This window comes from Zingiber officinale, chromosome 9B (genome assembly GCF_018446385.1).
Source record: "Zingiber officinale cultivar Zhangliang chromosome 9B, Zo_v1.1, whole genome shotgun sequence".
Lineage (NCBI taxonomy): Eukaryota > Viridiplantae > Streptophyta > Magnoliopsida > Zingiberales > Zingiberaceae > Zingiber > Zingiber officinale.
The window spans coordinates 3,564,264-3,580,100 of NC_056003.1; the positions used below are offsets into that span (position 1 = coordinate 3,564,264).

General features: G+C 34.0%; 2 protein-coding genes across 2 annotated transcripts; both read left to right on the top strand.

Annotated features, from left to right (window-relative positions):
* Nucleotides 1–202: 202 nt before the first annotated feature.
* LOC122025658 (adenine phosphoribosyltransferase 3-like) lies at nt 203–6,184 on the top strand. Its single transcript, XM_042584496.1, has 6 exons — nt 203–471; nt 809–919; nt 3,145–3,237; nt 4,911–5,060; nt 5,755–5,813; nt 5,938–6,184. Exons 1-6 carry the CDS (start codon nt 384–386, stop codon nt 5,989–5,991), a joined length of 555 nt encoding a protein of 184 aa, XP_042440430.1. The 5' UTR covers nt 203–383; the 3' UTR covers nt 5,992–6,184.
* A 4,734-nt stretch (nt 6,185–10,918) lies between these two features.
* Nucleotides 10,919–15,621, top strand: LOC122025152 (O-fucosyltransferase 29-like; the record flags this gene model as incomplete). The annotated part of the gene is made up of 4 exons (XM_042583919.1): nt 10,919–11,118; nt 11,866–11,968; nt 14,073–14,401; nt 14,967–15,621. Coding segments are annotated over 4 exons (984 nt in total), but the record flags the coding sequence as incomplete, so codon positions are not given.
* Between the last annotated feature and the right edge of the window lie 216 nt (nt 15,622–15,837).

Consider the following 15,837-nt stretch of genomic DNA (forward strand, 5'->3'; position numbering starts at 1 on the left):
TTAGAATTATTTAGAGGGAAACATGAAAAGAGACAGTTGTAGTTCATTTTCCCCTTTTTCTTTAACTTTTTTATTTATATATTTTTTTTGAAAAATAAATAAAAAAAGGTGAGGTTGAGTGAAATAAACTGTGGAGGACCAATTTCTTTTATTGAATTTACAATTTATTTTGTGCTATATTTATTCAACAAACTGTGGAGAAGCTTTTTATTTTTCTTCTTCTGCTTCTGGTCTCTCTGTCTTCGTTTCTCTTGGTTCTCTCCTCCCAACCTGCGGCTCTTCTATGCCGGTGCGGTCGGGGCTCTCCCTTTGAGAGAGAGAGAGAGAGAGAGAGAGAGAGAGAAGGGATACTTGAGGTTGAGTGGCTGCTCTGCGTGGGAGAGATGGCGGTTCGAGAGGGAAAGGAGCAGGACCCCCGCATTCCGCGCATCGCCTCCTCCATCCGCGTGGTTCCTGACTTCCCTAAGAAAGGTCGCGGCGTTCCCTGCGTTTTTGTAGTCTGACGCATCTTTGAGCATCCGTTTTAGTTTTCGCGGTTGAAGTCTGACGCATCTTTGAGCATCCGTTTTAGTTTTCGCGGTTGAAGTTTCGGGTTTTTCATCCTAAAAGATTGAATTTTTATTTCTCCGCTTTCTGGAGCGGAAAGCATCCTCGCTCTTTTTGCTTCTTCAATGTCAAATTCGACCCAAATAAAAAAAAATGTGATTTTTTTTACCACTCCGTTCTTGTTGCTCGTAGTTTTTGAGGCTTAGGTGGTTAAAAATTTGTCCGCTTCATTCATCTACAATATAATAATGTATGTGACTAGGGATTATGTTCCAAGACATCACCACGCTGCTGCTCGATCCGAAAGCGTTCAAGGACACGGTCGATTTGTTCGTGGAGCGGTACACCGGGAGGGACATCTCCGTCGTCGCCGGTGAGTTCTTCCGTCTCAATGCCTCCGCCACAGCACAAATACACAATGTTGTTTTCTTCCTCTCTTTTCTGACGCATTAGTCTTTTGTTCGTTTCTTCCCTCCGCATTAATGCTCGTTGCCCATCAATATCGTGAGAAATGTCGGTTGTGGGGCCTCCTTTTTTCTTTCTCTTTAGACTTTTCTCCCTTCTTCCTCCTCAAAAATCGGTCATCACTTTCCATGGAGCAGAAAAAAAAAAAGGGTTCATTTTTGGGCAGTGGTAAGGCGCCTGTATTTGACTTCGACGTGCCTGAAACTGGCCATGTTACAGTGGACCAGCGGCGGGCAGCGGATGACGCCCTGCCGCGCTCATGGTTTCTTTCTGTTTGCCGAATCTGTGCTGGTTTGTGGAGGTGGAGTCAGACCTGCCTCCGCTGACGCTGACCTTGCTCCTTGGTCCCCACTCCGATGTAAACGGGTGAAAGCTTTTCCCACTGTTTGATGGTCCTCCTAATTCTATTTTTCTGTTGCCTGTTCCTTTCCTTAGCTGTTTAGATTTGGTAGGTATGATTGCGATCCAACAGCATTTGGGATAGAGTACTGAGCTTGAAATTGCAGCCCTTGGATGTGGGAATATAGTTGTCTTTCCCGTTCGCTGTCCTCAGATGGTAAAGCATTGGTGATCTTCCACTGGATATTGTTCCTAGATTGTGAAACAGGATCTAATATGACAGGGAGCAAAACCAGTACTAAAATCTTTAGTGACGGATTCTGTGGTCATGTATTAGGTTGGTGTCTTGCATTTGCGTTGAGGTTTCTTGCTTAGCTGAAAAAATAAATTTCCATCATGAAGTTTTACCAAATGAAATTTAGAAGAAGTGTTACTGTGGTTAGCTGAGTACATCAAATTTAGTTCATCTAGATTTGATGGTTTTATTTCTCTCCTTAGTCTCCAACTCTTCTTTAAATATTCATCTTAAAGTTGTATTATAGTGTTCTCTGTGTCTAATGGCAAGTGATCTCAAATTTATATTAAAGCAATTAGTGTAATTTCTTTTTCACTAGTATATGTTTTCAAAAATTTCATATTTCTCTTTATTATTACTACTTCTCGGTGTAGTTAGAGGTTTCTTTTAGGGTAACCATGATAAAGTACTTCAACAGCAACAACAAAACTATTAGTATATCACTGCTGTGGTATTGCCTTGAATATATTGTATAGTGTTAGGACAAAATAATATTCATTTCTGTTGCTGACCAGGCTCTTATGCTAAACGTGCATTCTTGTGTATATTTTAGCTCATTCAAGGAGCAGCATCCATAGGAAATGATAATTATACTGATTAGATAGCCAAACATCTGTAATCTATTTATGGACATGCAAAATTGGACCTTAGAGAATTGATCACGAGATCAAGTCTTCCATATTCTTTATATTGAAAAAAAAAAAACACTAAGAGGCAACATAACGACTCTACAGTGTTCATCCTCCAATTTTCAAGTCGTTTAACAAAATTTGGATATTTAACTAAAGGACAATGGATGATATGGCCATGACAATTTAAGATATTATCCTTTTTTCTTAGAATATTTGACCAACAATATATTTTGCACCTGCATTTCTCCAACTCTTTGGTTTGTTTTGAAAAAAAAAAGCATCTGTGTTCTGTAGACATTTACAAAATGTTTCTTCTGAGGGGTAAGGCTGTAAATATTTTGGTCGCTTGATCATGATTTCATTTAAATGTTAGGCTGGAGTTACATCTCTTGTGAATGAAGTGCTGGAAACTGTATTTTTGTTCCTTTTTCTAGTCATCTTATGTTAATTATAGAGCATTAGGCCGATTATAGCTCATCTGATACATTTGTGTATATTTTGTTCTCTATCCCTTGGCAAAAAAAAAAATTGTGAGCCAGTCTGAATCAGGAATTTTAATGGTGTCTAGATATTTTACGGTTAACAAGATTCTTGCTCCAATGATTCCATGATTCAAAGGAAAGACATGTCAATTATGGCCATGAATAATATTTTGAATGGAATTTTGCAAATTTTCTTGTTGAGCAAAAGTTTTGTGAATCTTCATCTTACTCATTTTATAACATATTTGGTTTGTTTGAATATTTTCCAGTTATTCTAGATCTGAAAGTCTTTGTTTTAGATGTTTTATTTTCTAAAGCCATATAGTATCATCAATCTATGTAGTTTTGAAGTGAATTTAATATGCCTTTTTCCCTAACATGACAGGAGTTGAGGCTAGAGGTTTCATATTTGGCCCTCCGATTGCTTTAGCTATAGGTGCAAAGTTTGTTCCACTTAGAAAGCCAAAAAAATTGCCAGGTACTTTCAAGTTCAAACATTTTGAAAGTAAAAAGGCATTCTTGAACTAAAGATGGATACATGTTTATGGATATTTTTTCCTGTATATACTGACTTTTATTCTCACTTAATTCTATCACTATGTTTTATTCAAATTATGGAAATGAAGGTATTACAACTAGCATACTACAGTATATGCACTTTGTATGGTTCGATAAGTACATGGATGGACACTAGTTGCTCTCAGCATCAGTCATCTTCCTTCTTTCAATCCCTTAATGCTTGTGTTACCTGCACCAAAATCAGTTTGATGTCAATTTGTTTTAAAGTGGCCTGATCCTTTTTTTTCATTCGTATGCATAGATAATAATAGTTATAGGACGTTGTCACCAAAAATCTACAGATGCTGAAACACAAACAACAAGCAAGGATGAAAGAAGATGCAGCAGGAAGGAAAATATTCAGCGAGTAGGAAAGCAAGAGAGAGAGACAGGTGCAGCTCAAGGAATAACAGCTGCAATTTTGAGAGAGGATCCATCTAATTGTTGCTTTGGCCTTAGCATTGAACTAGAATGATGCTTTGATACATCCAATTCGGCAATACAAAAGGCCAAGCTCCCTCTGGAGGTGAAATTTAGGGGATCATTTTGAAACCTCCAAATAATTTGCAGCCAAGCTTGAATAGAAGTGTTGAACACCACTTGAGTGTCTCCTCTCCAAAAAAAACCACTCTTTGTAACCCCCAGCCGACTAAATCTAAGGAGGTTGACCATGATTAAAGCAAGCATACACGATATCCCATCCAATCCTAGCAAGGGCACAGTCAAAGGAAAATGTGATTAGAATTTGCCTCTGTACTAAAGTCACTCCTAGCACAAAGCACATCATGAATATCTCACTGTTAGCTCCTTCTTAACTCAATTTGCTATCTAATATATGATAGTAAGAATCTCTCTTAGAATATAGCTCAACCCTCACATTCCTTTTACTACACGCGGATGGTTCTTGTGCGTTAAAGCTTAATTGAGTATCTATGGAGCTCCTACCAATTGTCATCCAATCTCAAATTTTCAAGGGTATCAATTCCCAAAAAGGTACTGTTCGGGAAGAACCAATTACATAAGAAAGAAAATCATTTGTTAGACTCATAGAGGATGTATTTGGAGCTATTATTGAGTTCACTGATGATTCTAGTAATGGTAATGCAACTACACTGTCTGGCTACAAGAAAATATAAATGCTATTATGTTAGTGGGCTGATGCATAAATGCACTTTGGTAACTTGATGGCCCACATGCAATAGAATAGGACTCTGATGGTTCTTGCTATAAACGATGGTCTTTCTGTAAATGATGTAATGTTAAGATGCACGATCTCCATTTCAAGGATTTGACACCAGGAGATGATGAAATTCATAAAATTGTAGTGAGTAGTAGTTCTTGGAAGAAAGTTTGGACAGATTAAGAAATTTTACCATTATAATTAACTTAGCATTGATACATTAGATATTTTAAGCATTTGTTCAACAAATGCCTTGGTATCGTTTATTATCATTAAGATAGCATTCAAGTGAATAGTATCCTTGTGTTAAAATTGCTAAAATATGCATTATTTTCTAATTTTAACACAGATTGGTATTTTATAGTTTATATCTTCTTTTACTGAACTGCTCTAGTCCTTGTACAAATGTGTAGGTGAAGTGATTTCCGAGAACTATGTACTTGAGTATGGGACTGATTGCCTTGAAATGCATGTCGGGGCAGTCCAACCGGGTGAACGTGCTCTAGTTGTTGATGATTTGGTTGCTACTGGTGGAACTCTTTGTGCTGCCATAAGCTTACTTGGTATGTGTGGAAAATTCTAAAGGGCTAGATTGCATGCTTAGTTTCGAAGGACAAAGAATCTGACTAAGAGATATTCTGAACTAAAACAAAGTTTAAAGCACACATTGACTAACTAATTGAGTTATCATCAGGATGTGTTACTAGTTCTTAATATTCCCCCTAAAACTAAAGTTCCTACTTATTGTCGACAACTGCTAGTTTTACTGTCAAAATATGTCAGACGAGAATACATTAGCATTATCCAGTTTCATCACTAAAAAGAGAAAAAGTCATTGAGCTTGAACATTGACATATGACTAGACTGCAAATTGATCCGTTGTAATCAAATCAAAACTAATTTGGTAAAAGAAGATTAATTTGAGACTAAAGTTTGGTGACATAATGGATACTTTGTTGAAGCCGATGTTATTCCCAACTGATACTTTGTGGAATCTATTCAGATTCTACACCTTCTGAAGCATGAATATTGTTGTCAATTGAATGATGTTTATGTCCTCTAAACTTGTTCTTTAGTCCTTAAAAGGACTCAAATAGGTGCATAGAATTCTATTTGTTGGATGAAACACAACAGAGTATTCTTATTGTCAGCACACATCTACTGTATAATATTTCTTTGTCAAGTTCAAGCATCAAGTTTTCCCTGTTTTTATCCAATGCACCAATCTTCAATCTGTTCAATTCATTCTTCCCGCAGAGCGCGCTGGGGCAGAGGTGGTTGAATGTGCCTGTGTGATTGAACTTCCAGAGCTCAAGGTTTGTGATACACAATATTTTTCAATTTAAACGAGTTATCTACACCACAAATCTTACTGTAAAGTTTTAAACATATCATTGAGTCATCATACCTCATAACTAGAATTTGCAACTTGTTGTGCAGGGTCGCGAGAGGTTAAATGGTAAAAATTTATATATACTCATGGAATCGCACTGATCGTTTAGCTGCTACGATCTGAGACTGTATATTTGAGGATTTCTTTCCAACTTCCATTACTTGTAGTAAAGTTCGATTAGTTTAGCACGATACTGCTTGCCTTATGAATCATTTCTAGTTGAGGATTCTCAACTGTTGCAACTGAGATGTTTACTATCATACGATACGATGCTTCACATACCATGTTTCTTCATTGTCTTTGCTGCTTGCTTATTGTTAACATGAATATTTCAGTTTCTCAACTAAAAGTCAGAATTGACAAATGATTTTTTTTTTAATTTGGTATAACACTCAAAGTTAAAAAATTAATAAATTTATACAAATATAATTAGAGGAATTCTAAAAGTACAAAGGTGTTAATTACGTGGCATAAGGTGATTTGCTTGTCTTTGTCATTTTGTTTCTAAGTTAACATGGAGGAGATAAATGACGATATTTTGTTTTTAGGTTAACACGGAGGAGATAAATGACGAGTGATTATTAGTCATTCTGACTATTAACTATTAATACAAGTGGCTAAAATGTAAGAGAATGTATATTGGATATATTGAATTTAGACTTTAAGGCTTCACATGATAACATTCTCAACTATTGTATCATCTTAAGGGGACTCAAAGGTGTAAATTAAAAAAAATAATTAATCAGGTTGGGTAGCGTTGAACCTGGGGTGATCGGTCCGATCCTACGGAAGTTTTTCATCGTCCATCAGGGTAAATCGGGAAGCTCTCGCAGCGGACAATCCAGAAGCCCAACAACTTTTAGTTGCATGCCTCATTTGAAGGAAAAATTCCTACAAATTCGACATAACTGGAGCTCGAATTGTGAGTATCTGGATGATAATTTGGATGTCCTATCACTGCATCATAGTCCGAGGGCGTGTTAAAAAGAAAAGAACCATAATGGTCAAAGGTAGGGATGTAAAGAGCCGAACAGTATTAGGCTCGAGCTCGGCTCGAACTTTTATCATAAGGCTCGAGCTCGGCTTGTTTTGGAATTATCAAGCTCGCGAACCGTTCGAGCTCAGCTCGTTATTAGCTCGATTATCAAAGTTAACGAGCCTAACTCGTTAAGCGAGTTCGGGTTCGTTTTAGAGCTCGTTTTTCGTTCGTTTTAGAGCTCGTTTTTTGGTTCATTTTAAAGCTCATTTTAAGGTTCGTTTTAGAGCTTGTTTTTTTTGCTCGTTTTAGAGCACATTTTTTTGCTCGGTTTAAGACTTATTTTAAGGTTCATTTTTTTGACTCGCAGACCTATAAACGAATATGTTCACGAGCTCACGAGCCGAATATCCTTAGGCTCGAGCTTGGCTCGATAAAACTGTCGAGTTTGAAATCGAGTTCGAGCTCGGCTCGATAAGATAAACGAACGAACTCGAATGAGCTTTTTACCGAATCGAGCTCCGAATAGCTCACGAACCGTTTGGTTTATTTACATCTCTAGTCAAAGGTGAAGTTAGATGTAGAAATAATTTTTTAAAAAAAATAAAAATAGATATCTTGTTTAGTAAATTTTGAATACGGTAGATTACGGAATCGCTTAGGAAAATGTTTGAAATATTTAAATTATATTAGCTTCTAAATTATCAAATTATATGCTCGATATCTATTTTATTAAAAAACCTTCTAATTAAAAAAAAATATGTTGTTCTTCATATAATATATTAAATTAATATTTAAAGATATAAATGTAATTTGAAGAACTAAATGAACATATAAAATTTAATTTTATATTATTCTATATTAACTAGATCTATCAATAATTAATTAATAGATCTAGTCAATTTAAAATGATATTGAACATAATATCGGTCAAAATTAATTGATAGATCTAGTCAATTTAAAATGATATTGAACAAATATTATGTGCTCGTCTAATTTTTATATTTATATTTATATTTTTAAATATTAATTTGATATATTATATTGAGAGTCATGATTTTTTTTAAACTTATTTAAAATTTTTAATTATTTAAAAAATTAATTGATTATTATTGTGTAATTATCAATTAAAATTATTGTTGTACATGGTCCCATAAACACGCTGAATCGATCCTAGAGAAGTCGATTATTTTTTAAATGATTTTAAAATCTGATTAGTAAATGATTAAAAAATTGATTTGTATTAAAAAAATATTAGCTCTCAATATAATATGCGTTTAAGTTTGAGAACATAAATATAATTAAAAAAATTAGAAAAACATATTCGTCTTGGTTCCATGCCTATTCTAAATTTTTTATATCTATCAATTAATTTTAACTAAAATCGAAAAAATTATATGAAATTATATTCTATAGGGTCATTTAATTATATTCATTATATTTGATCCAGCAGTTGTAAATTTACTTATTGTTATTTATATGTTAATATTCAATTAAGTAATGAGAACTTGAACGAGAGGTATGTTATGAACAAGAAACCTCAACGCAATATTGCCTAATCAATTTTTTAAAAATATAATTAATGATAATAAAACTTGAATACCTTATAAATTTTGGATTTTTCTTTTCAAAAAATTTATGTATTATAGGAGTTAAAATAAACCCTAGCAGAACTATTGGTGAATGTACAACAGAAGCCAAACCTGGCAACCACCACTACTCCTTTGAATCTCTTTCCTAAGTCTTTCAGAATCATCCCTAAAGCCATCCTGCACTCAGAAACAAAATAGAGAACGAAGATCAATAGAACAGGAAAAATGACCAATTATAGCAAAAAATAAAAATAAATCAAATGGAGATTTTGTGTAGTGAGAATCCTTATAAAAAATTATAGAAGCTTTGAATTAAAAATTCATTTAGTGTTAAGAGTTTAGTTATTTTGGCATATAACACCTTCAGTAACAAGGATCTATCCCCTTGCAATTCAAGACTGAGTAGTAACAATTGCCAATTCAATTGCATCATTGCATGTCCTTGACATGTGGATTTATGATGATTAGGCGCTATCTAACTAGAGATCAAATGAGAGATATTGTAGGTCCTTGATTACTAGGCATGCTATCTTTAAGGGGAGATTACAAAGTTCCAACTTTATGCTAAAGTAGCACTTTTGGTCGATCTGGTGATCCACCCAACTTTATCCGTAGACCATCAATGATGCGATTTAAAATTGGGGATACAATTTAGGACTTATTTTTAAAATTCACGGGTCTTAAATTTTTAAAAATTGTTTGAATTTTTTACCGGAGGAAAGTTTTACAAAATGACGGTTAGACCCGCAATGTTATATGAAGCTGAATATTGAACTATGACGCAAGCATATGAGCAGAAGATGAGAGTTACATAGATGAGGATGTTAAAGTGGATGTGCGGACATACAAGGATGGACATAATAAGAAATAAAAATATTAGAGAAAAAGTTGAGGGTGCACCTATTGAGTGAAAACTCCAGGTGACATATTTAAGATGATATGGACATATATCTGACCACCAATAGATGCTCCAGGTGGGCGATGTGAAACTATAACAAATGTCCATATCAAACAAGAAAAAGGACGACCAAACAAGTCTTGGTTAACAATAATAAAATAAGATAAAATTTATTTAAATATAAATGATAATATAGAAGGGGATAGAGTCCAATGGCGTAGAAGGATCCATATAGTTGACCCCATCTAGTGGGATAAAACTTGGTTGTTCTTGTTGTTTGAATTTTTAAAAAGTTTGTTATATTTATTAAGGTAAGTTTAAAAAAAATTATTAAGGAGAATTGGTCTTTATTTTTGGGTTTATAGAAGGGGTTTAGATCACTTTGTTTAATTTATTATTTGATTATATAATTTTTTCCCTCTATGAAATTGTGGGAGGTTATTTCTGATGGTACATCAATGCATCTATGCATACGAGTTGACAGAGAGATTCATACCAGAGAGTTTCTATTATTGCTACGGGACATCACTACTATTGGGATTTAGAGTTTACACAATATTTTTTGGCTTTCAGGTTGTTATATATTTACTATTCTGTACCTATATTCATGAGATATTTGTAGTAGTTATATGATATTTTGAGGATATATTTGTGAATGTTGTCGACTCGAGTTGTCACATTATATTTCTTAGGGCAACATGTAACTTCATTTATCTGAATTGCATCATTGGGTTAGCCAGCATTGTTATATCTTATGTACTCTGCATTATATGCATTACTTATAATCATGTGTGAAATATTATATATGAAATTATGAATTATTTAGGATAATTGATTTTATTGTTATGTGATAGATGTAAGATTATATATATTTTGATTTCTCAATTTGATATATTATATGGCAGGTGTAAACTCATGATTTTGCCACATGAGATGATATATTTTTGTATACAATTTTTTTCTGAAGAAATATGAAGCACTATGCACTCGCATGACACATAATTGAACCTATATCTGATTACTAGAGCCAGAAAGGAGTTTCCATTACACTAGTTTGTTAACTACAGTTTGGAATCCTATCGTTCACTCCATAAGTCCACAGCGTGAGTTAATGTAGATGTGGCATAATTTTCACATTTTATGAAATTTGTTCATCAACTCTTATTAATTTGCCTGCGGTGAATAATATTACTGGGTAGTTACACAAGGATGTTCACCATACAGCCTAGGCACATGCTTTCTGTGCAATGCCATTTCATGCATATCTATTGCACATCATGCAATCTATTCTTCATATTTGTTCAGTTTACTTTTTCTCATTCTATAGTAATTCATTTTAGTACCTATGGAAATGGTTGGAAGGTTTAATCTGGTCACAAATTTAAGAACATTATGATAGTAACAATATTTATTGTCTTATCATTTTTATTGATGTATAGGTCAGGTATTTATATGAAATAATGGGGACTTGAAAAGTTGTGGAATATCTAGGAAGTTTACCCACATTTTTTTTCAATGTATTTATGATTAGATGGACTAATTTACTTTTCCATTATTTTTAATTAGTTGAGAAATTGCAGGCTGTGCAGTTGACGAAGTTTGATTACAGGCTAACAAACACACTTGATGAGGAACTCCAAAAGTTACGCTGTCGTGTAAACTATCATGCGCTGAGATATACAAAGCCTATTGTACTACTTGGTCAGAAGCTGGTCAAGAAAATGCAAGCAATGAGCTCTCATTATATTGCTGTCCATTTGAGGTATCTTATGCATAGCAAACTATTTGGTGTCCAGATTTGGCTTTGGTTCCATGACTGTTTTCTTGAATTTCTTTTGTATTTTTAGAACGCTAACATCACGTTGGTTATATTTTTGTCCCATTGTCAAAATTTACATTTTGGAGTTAATATGAAAAGTTAAGTTGAAATATCACTCCTCATTTAGGGTTGATATAATTTTATAATTGACAACTTTCTTGCGAGAAATAAATTTCTATTTTATTGCTGTTTCATGTTTTATCTTGGTGTCAAATCTGATGAAAAAATCTGACTTATCTGCACATTTTGTTTTCCATGTTGACATATTTTGATGTTATTTTAAATAAAAATAATTCACAACCAATGAACTCAATTGAAATTAATCGACCAATCATCATAAATGAATCTCCACTTTAGATGAACTGTATGCATTAGTTAATAACTTTTGACTTAATTTTAGAATGCAGGAACATCTTTAATTGTATTCACTTGGAGATTTATTTCACTTCATGCTTCAGCTTACAGCTTTTTTTGTATTCCATGTAAAGTTTCATTTTCTCATTTCACTTAAAATGTTGATTATTAGTTATCCTGGCGTACTCATAAAAAGAACAAGAAACTAGTTGGCATTCTGAACTCTGGTTTTGACCAAAAAAAAAAGTCCTTTAACGATGTTTAGTAAAGAAACCTTTTGAAATTCACTTTTTGGTTGTTTATTTCTTGAAATCGTTATATTGGTTAAAACTGCAGATTTGAAGCTGATATGCTTGCATTTTCTGGCTGTTACTATGGCGGCGGAGAAAAAGAACGCAATGAACTAGGTGAAATTAGGAAGCGATGGGAAACCTTACCTGTGAGAATCTCTGTTTTATTTCCTTATTCCTTTTCATTTTCAACGATAATGGAATTTAACTCCCTGAGGAGGATTTCACAACTTATTACAAAACAACAAAAAAAAGGAATAACGTTGTCAATGTTAGGAAATTTCAACTTAGTACAACTCAGACCTTGAGTCTTCTATTGAGGATTGGGTTGACCAATCCAATACAAGTATAACCAACCTGAAACACACTTAAGCTATGTGTAAGAATGCTTTGGAAACTACGTTTTGAGGGTTGAAATTTGGAGTTTTGCTCGTGTATATCCAAAATTCTTTTACTTAAGACATTGAATTCCCAAAACAATTTTCCATTGCAGGTGGAAGAATGCATTTGAGAAGCTGCTATCTCAGAGAAGTTTTAAAAGAGTTTCAAAAGTTATTAATGAACTATTCAATGAATTAAAAAAAATATTCTTTATTTAATATCATAAGAATAAATTATTGGAATAATATGTAAATAATTAAATAAAGTCATTTGATTTGTTTAATCATTAAAATATATTAAATAGGCAACTAGCACAACACATATAAAAGTACATTAAAACTATTGTTTTTTTAATATATGTTATAAAACTTTAAGTATTGTATTAATTGTTGATTTTTTAAAATAAATGATTGTACTAAACATTATAACGTATAAAGTAAATTCTATTACTAGCTAATAAATTAACAATCTCTATTATTTAAGTACAAATAAAAATTATATAATAATATATTTTACAATTAAAATAGCAATATAATAATAATTTACTTACTAAGCTATTTATGTTTGCATATTCATGATAAAATAAAAATCATGAGATGCAATTATATAATTTATTGTACATTTCAATTAATAATATCTTTATTTTAATTAATTATTGCATCATTATACTATTCCTCGAAGTTAAAGGTGTTGTTTAAGTCCACTTTTGCAAATATTATGGTTTAAGAAGCAAATTTAAGTGTAGGTTATCAATATTGAAATTACTTTTGCACCATGTGCTTTATTACAGAGTGCATTTTCTAAGTCCACTTTTGAAATGCAAATGCAGTGTCATAGACAGCCCTAGTATCTTATTTCTTTCTATCCACTTCAAAATATATTTAGGAAATTTTAAAGATAATCTATTGTCTTTGATAAAAATATAATGTATGAATTGGATTTCCTAACAGCACAAGTTTTGGGTTCAAATTCTACCTGCTTTAAGAAAAAAAAATCTCATTAATTCCTGTGCTGGGTTTGAGTTCATCAAATGGATTTTAAATTTTGCTCTATGTCATTCAACAAGAATGAAATTTTTTATTCTGATCATCGGCTGGCCCCATGTCTAAGACCACTAGCACACAAGTGGATTCTTTGTCACTAGTTCATTTGTGAGCTCATCCTTCTTCTGAGAGTGAGCTGCCAGCTCATCCTTCATTTGTGAATGAGCAATGAACTCACTGTTACTCCATTTGTTGCGAGCTCATCTTTGTTGTGAGTTTTTCCTTTGCTAAGTTGGTGACACTAGCCCTAGCTCTTGTTCTATAGCTGCAAGCTCATTCTGTCTATTCCATAGTCACATGAGCGCTAACTTGTGAGAGTTTCCACCCTACCTCAATTAAGAAAGTTCCTAAAATTTCCTCATTACTGTTACCATGTGACCAAAAGGTCACGGGTTCGAATCCTAAAAACAGCCTCTTGCAAAAAGTAGGGTAAGGCTGCGTACAATGGATCATTTCACGGGACCCCGCATGGCGGGAGCTTCGTGCACCAGGCTGCCCTTTTACTCCTGACAAGGAGAATATGACCATGCTTCACCATGAGGATATCAAAGATGCAACACTGGTGTGATCATTTAGGCGTTGTATTTATTCTTAAGTTGAAACAGAAATCTCAGTCTACTTTAATAGTTTTCCTTTGAACATTGTGAACTACCCGACTATATGCTCTTTGTTTTTTTAGAGAAAAGGTAGAATGTTCATGTCTTGTTATTTTTTAATATTTTATCCTAATAAACTGTGAATGTATTTGCCTCTGTTGATCTATATACTTCGTCAATGATAGGGCTGTCTATATTTACTAATTCCATAGTCTAAACTGAGACTTCTGCAGGATTTGACCATGGATGGTGAGCCAAGCAGAGGAAAATGTCCCCTGACTCCACATGAAGTAGGTTTAATGTTAAGGGCTCTTGGCTTTGCAAATGACACCTATCTTTATGTAGCTTCAGGAGAAATATATGGTGGAGAAGAGACATTGCAACCTCTTAAAGACTTATTTCCCCATTTTTATACAAAGGAAATGCTTGCGGGAGAAGATTTGCAGCCCTTCCTTCCATTTTCTTCTCGTCTTGCTGCTATTGACTATATTGTTTGCGATGAAAGTGATGTGCTTGCCACAAATAACAATGGAAATATGGCTAAAATCCTCGCTGGTCACCGGTAAGCCTAGTTACATGCTGAACAATTGTGTTCTCCCTTGTCATTTGCTTCTCTAATTTCTTGCTTAAGACTTGCTTTTGATATAAACCTGACAATGTTAGTTGAACTCATTTTCACCTGTATTCTTGGTAGCTAATGCCACTTCTATGTCAAGTTGATATTTTAGCATGGTACCTTTCTGTTCCTTGTGATTTAAGTTTACCAAAACAATTCTGCTCCTTGTGGATATCTGTTCATCTTTGTTAGACAAAATTGAAATATCAGTTGTCTAGTATTTGTTCACCAGTAACAAATAGAAACTGCAATGCTTTAGGCATCTTATTTATCTCTCTATTACCATTGTTTTCCCTGTTAAAATATAAATAAACGTTCTGCTTATTCTGACTTTAATTAAAATTCTCAGTTTTGCTATTTCCTCCCGAATTGGTTGCGTTCTTATGCTTTACCTTAAATACCTCTCTTCTATGTTCAAGCTTTTCTTTACCATCGTATGTGGTATCCTCTAATTTTACTGTGAGTGAGGCACTACGAATGCTGAATTAGCACTTGTACTCCGTATTTACAGGAGGTATGTAGGACACAAGAGAACCATACGGCCAAATACCAAGAAATTAAGCTCCTTATTTAAAGCACGGAATGAGATGGGGTGGGAGTTGTTCTCCAAGAAGGTGAAGTTAGCCCAGAGAGGATTCATGGGGGAGCCAGACGAGATGAGGCCAGGACGCGGCGACTTCCATGAGTTTCCAACTTCATGTATTTGTCAGAAACCTGATAAGCTCGAACTAGCTGGGTTCCGAGAGAAACCTGGAATCAACAAAACTTTGCGAAAAACAACAGTGCTTGATGTGGATAAAAGTGGAGCCAAACATCAGGGAATCTTAAACCACATCAAGTATCCCCATATTCTCATCCCATGAATTGACAGTTCCAGTAGCCATCGTGTTTCTTGTCGATGGCATCCTCCTCCTGGCTGAACCAGTGCTAGAGAGTATGAAACTATTTTTTTTGGGTAATGCTGGCAAAATACTTGTCCATGCGCAAGCTATTAGTCGAGTGGATGAATGAGTCATTTTAGAATTAATGATATTGTAACCAACCCATGATGGTAGGCAATTGTTGCGCCTTCAGTAGCTGTCTACTGCATCAAAGCGATGTGTAGGTTAGCGTCTTTTCTTGTGAGTTCTGACGACTGTAAATTATTCAATTTTGTTCAGTTTAAATTCGACCGCTTTTTTTGTTGTCTGCTTTCTCCTAATCGATGTATATAGATTATTATGTATGGTTTCGTTCTTTTATATATTTTAATGCAATTTATTGTTACATTTCATGCTCTTCTTGCTACTTTAATTGTATTTGATTACAACTAACAGTGCTTAAAACAAAACAAATTTTCAAAGTATTTCGAAAACAACAGAATAATAACAAACGGAATTGAC

What these genes read in the sequence shown, in the direction of transcription:
- LOC122025658 (XM_042584496.1), top strand. Translation starts at nt 384, where the DNA reads ATGGCGGTTCGAGAGGGAAAGGAGCAGGACCCCCGCATTCCGCGCATC. An exon ending in TCCTGACTTCCCTAAGAAAG is followed by an intron (nt 472 to 808) that starts GTCGCGGCGTTC and finishes GTATGTGACTAG; the next exon opens with GGATTATGTTCCAAGACATC. An exon ending in TGCTGCCATAAGCTTACTTG is followed by an intron (nt 5,061 to 5,754) that starts GTATGTGTGGAA and finishes TTCTTCCCGCAG; the next exon opens with AGCGCGCTGGGGCAGAGGTG.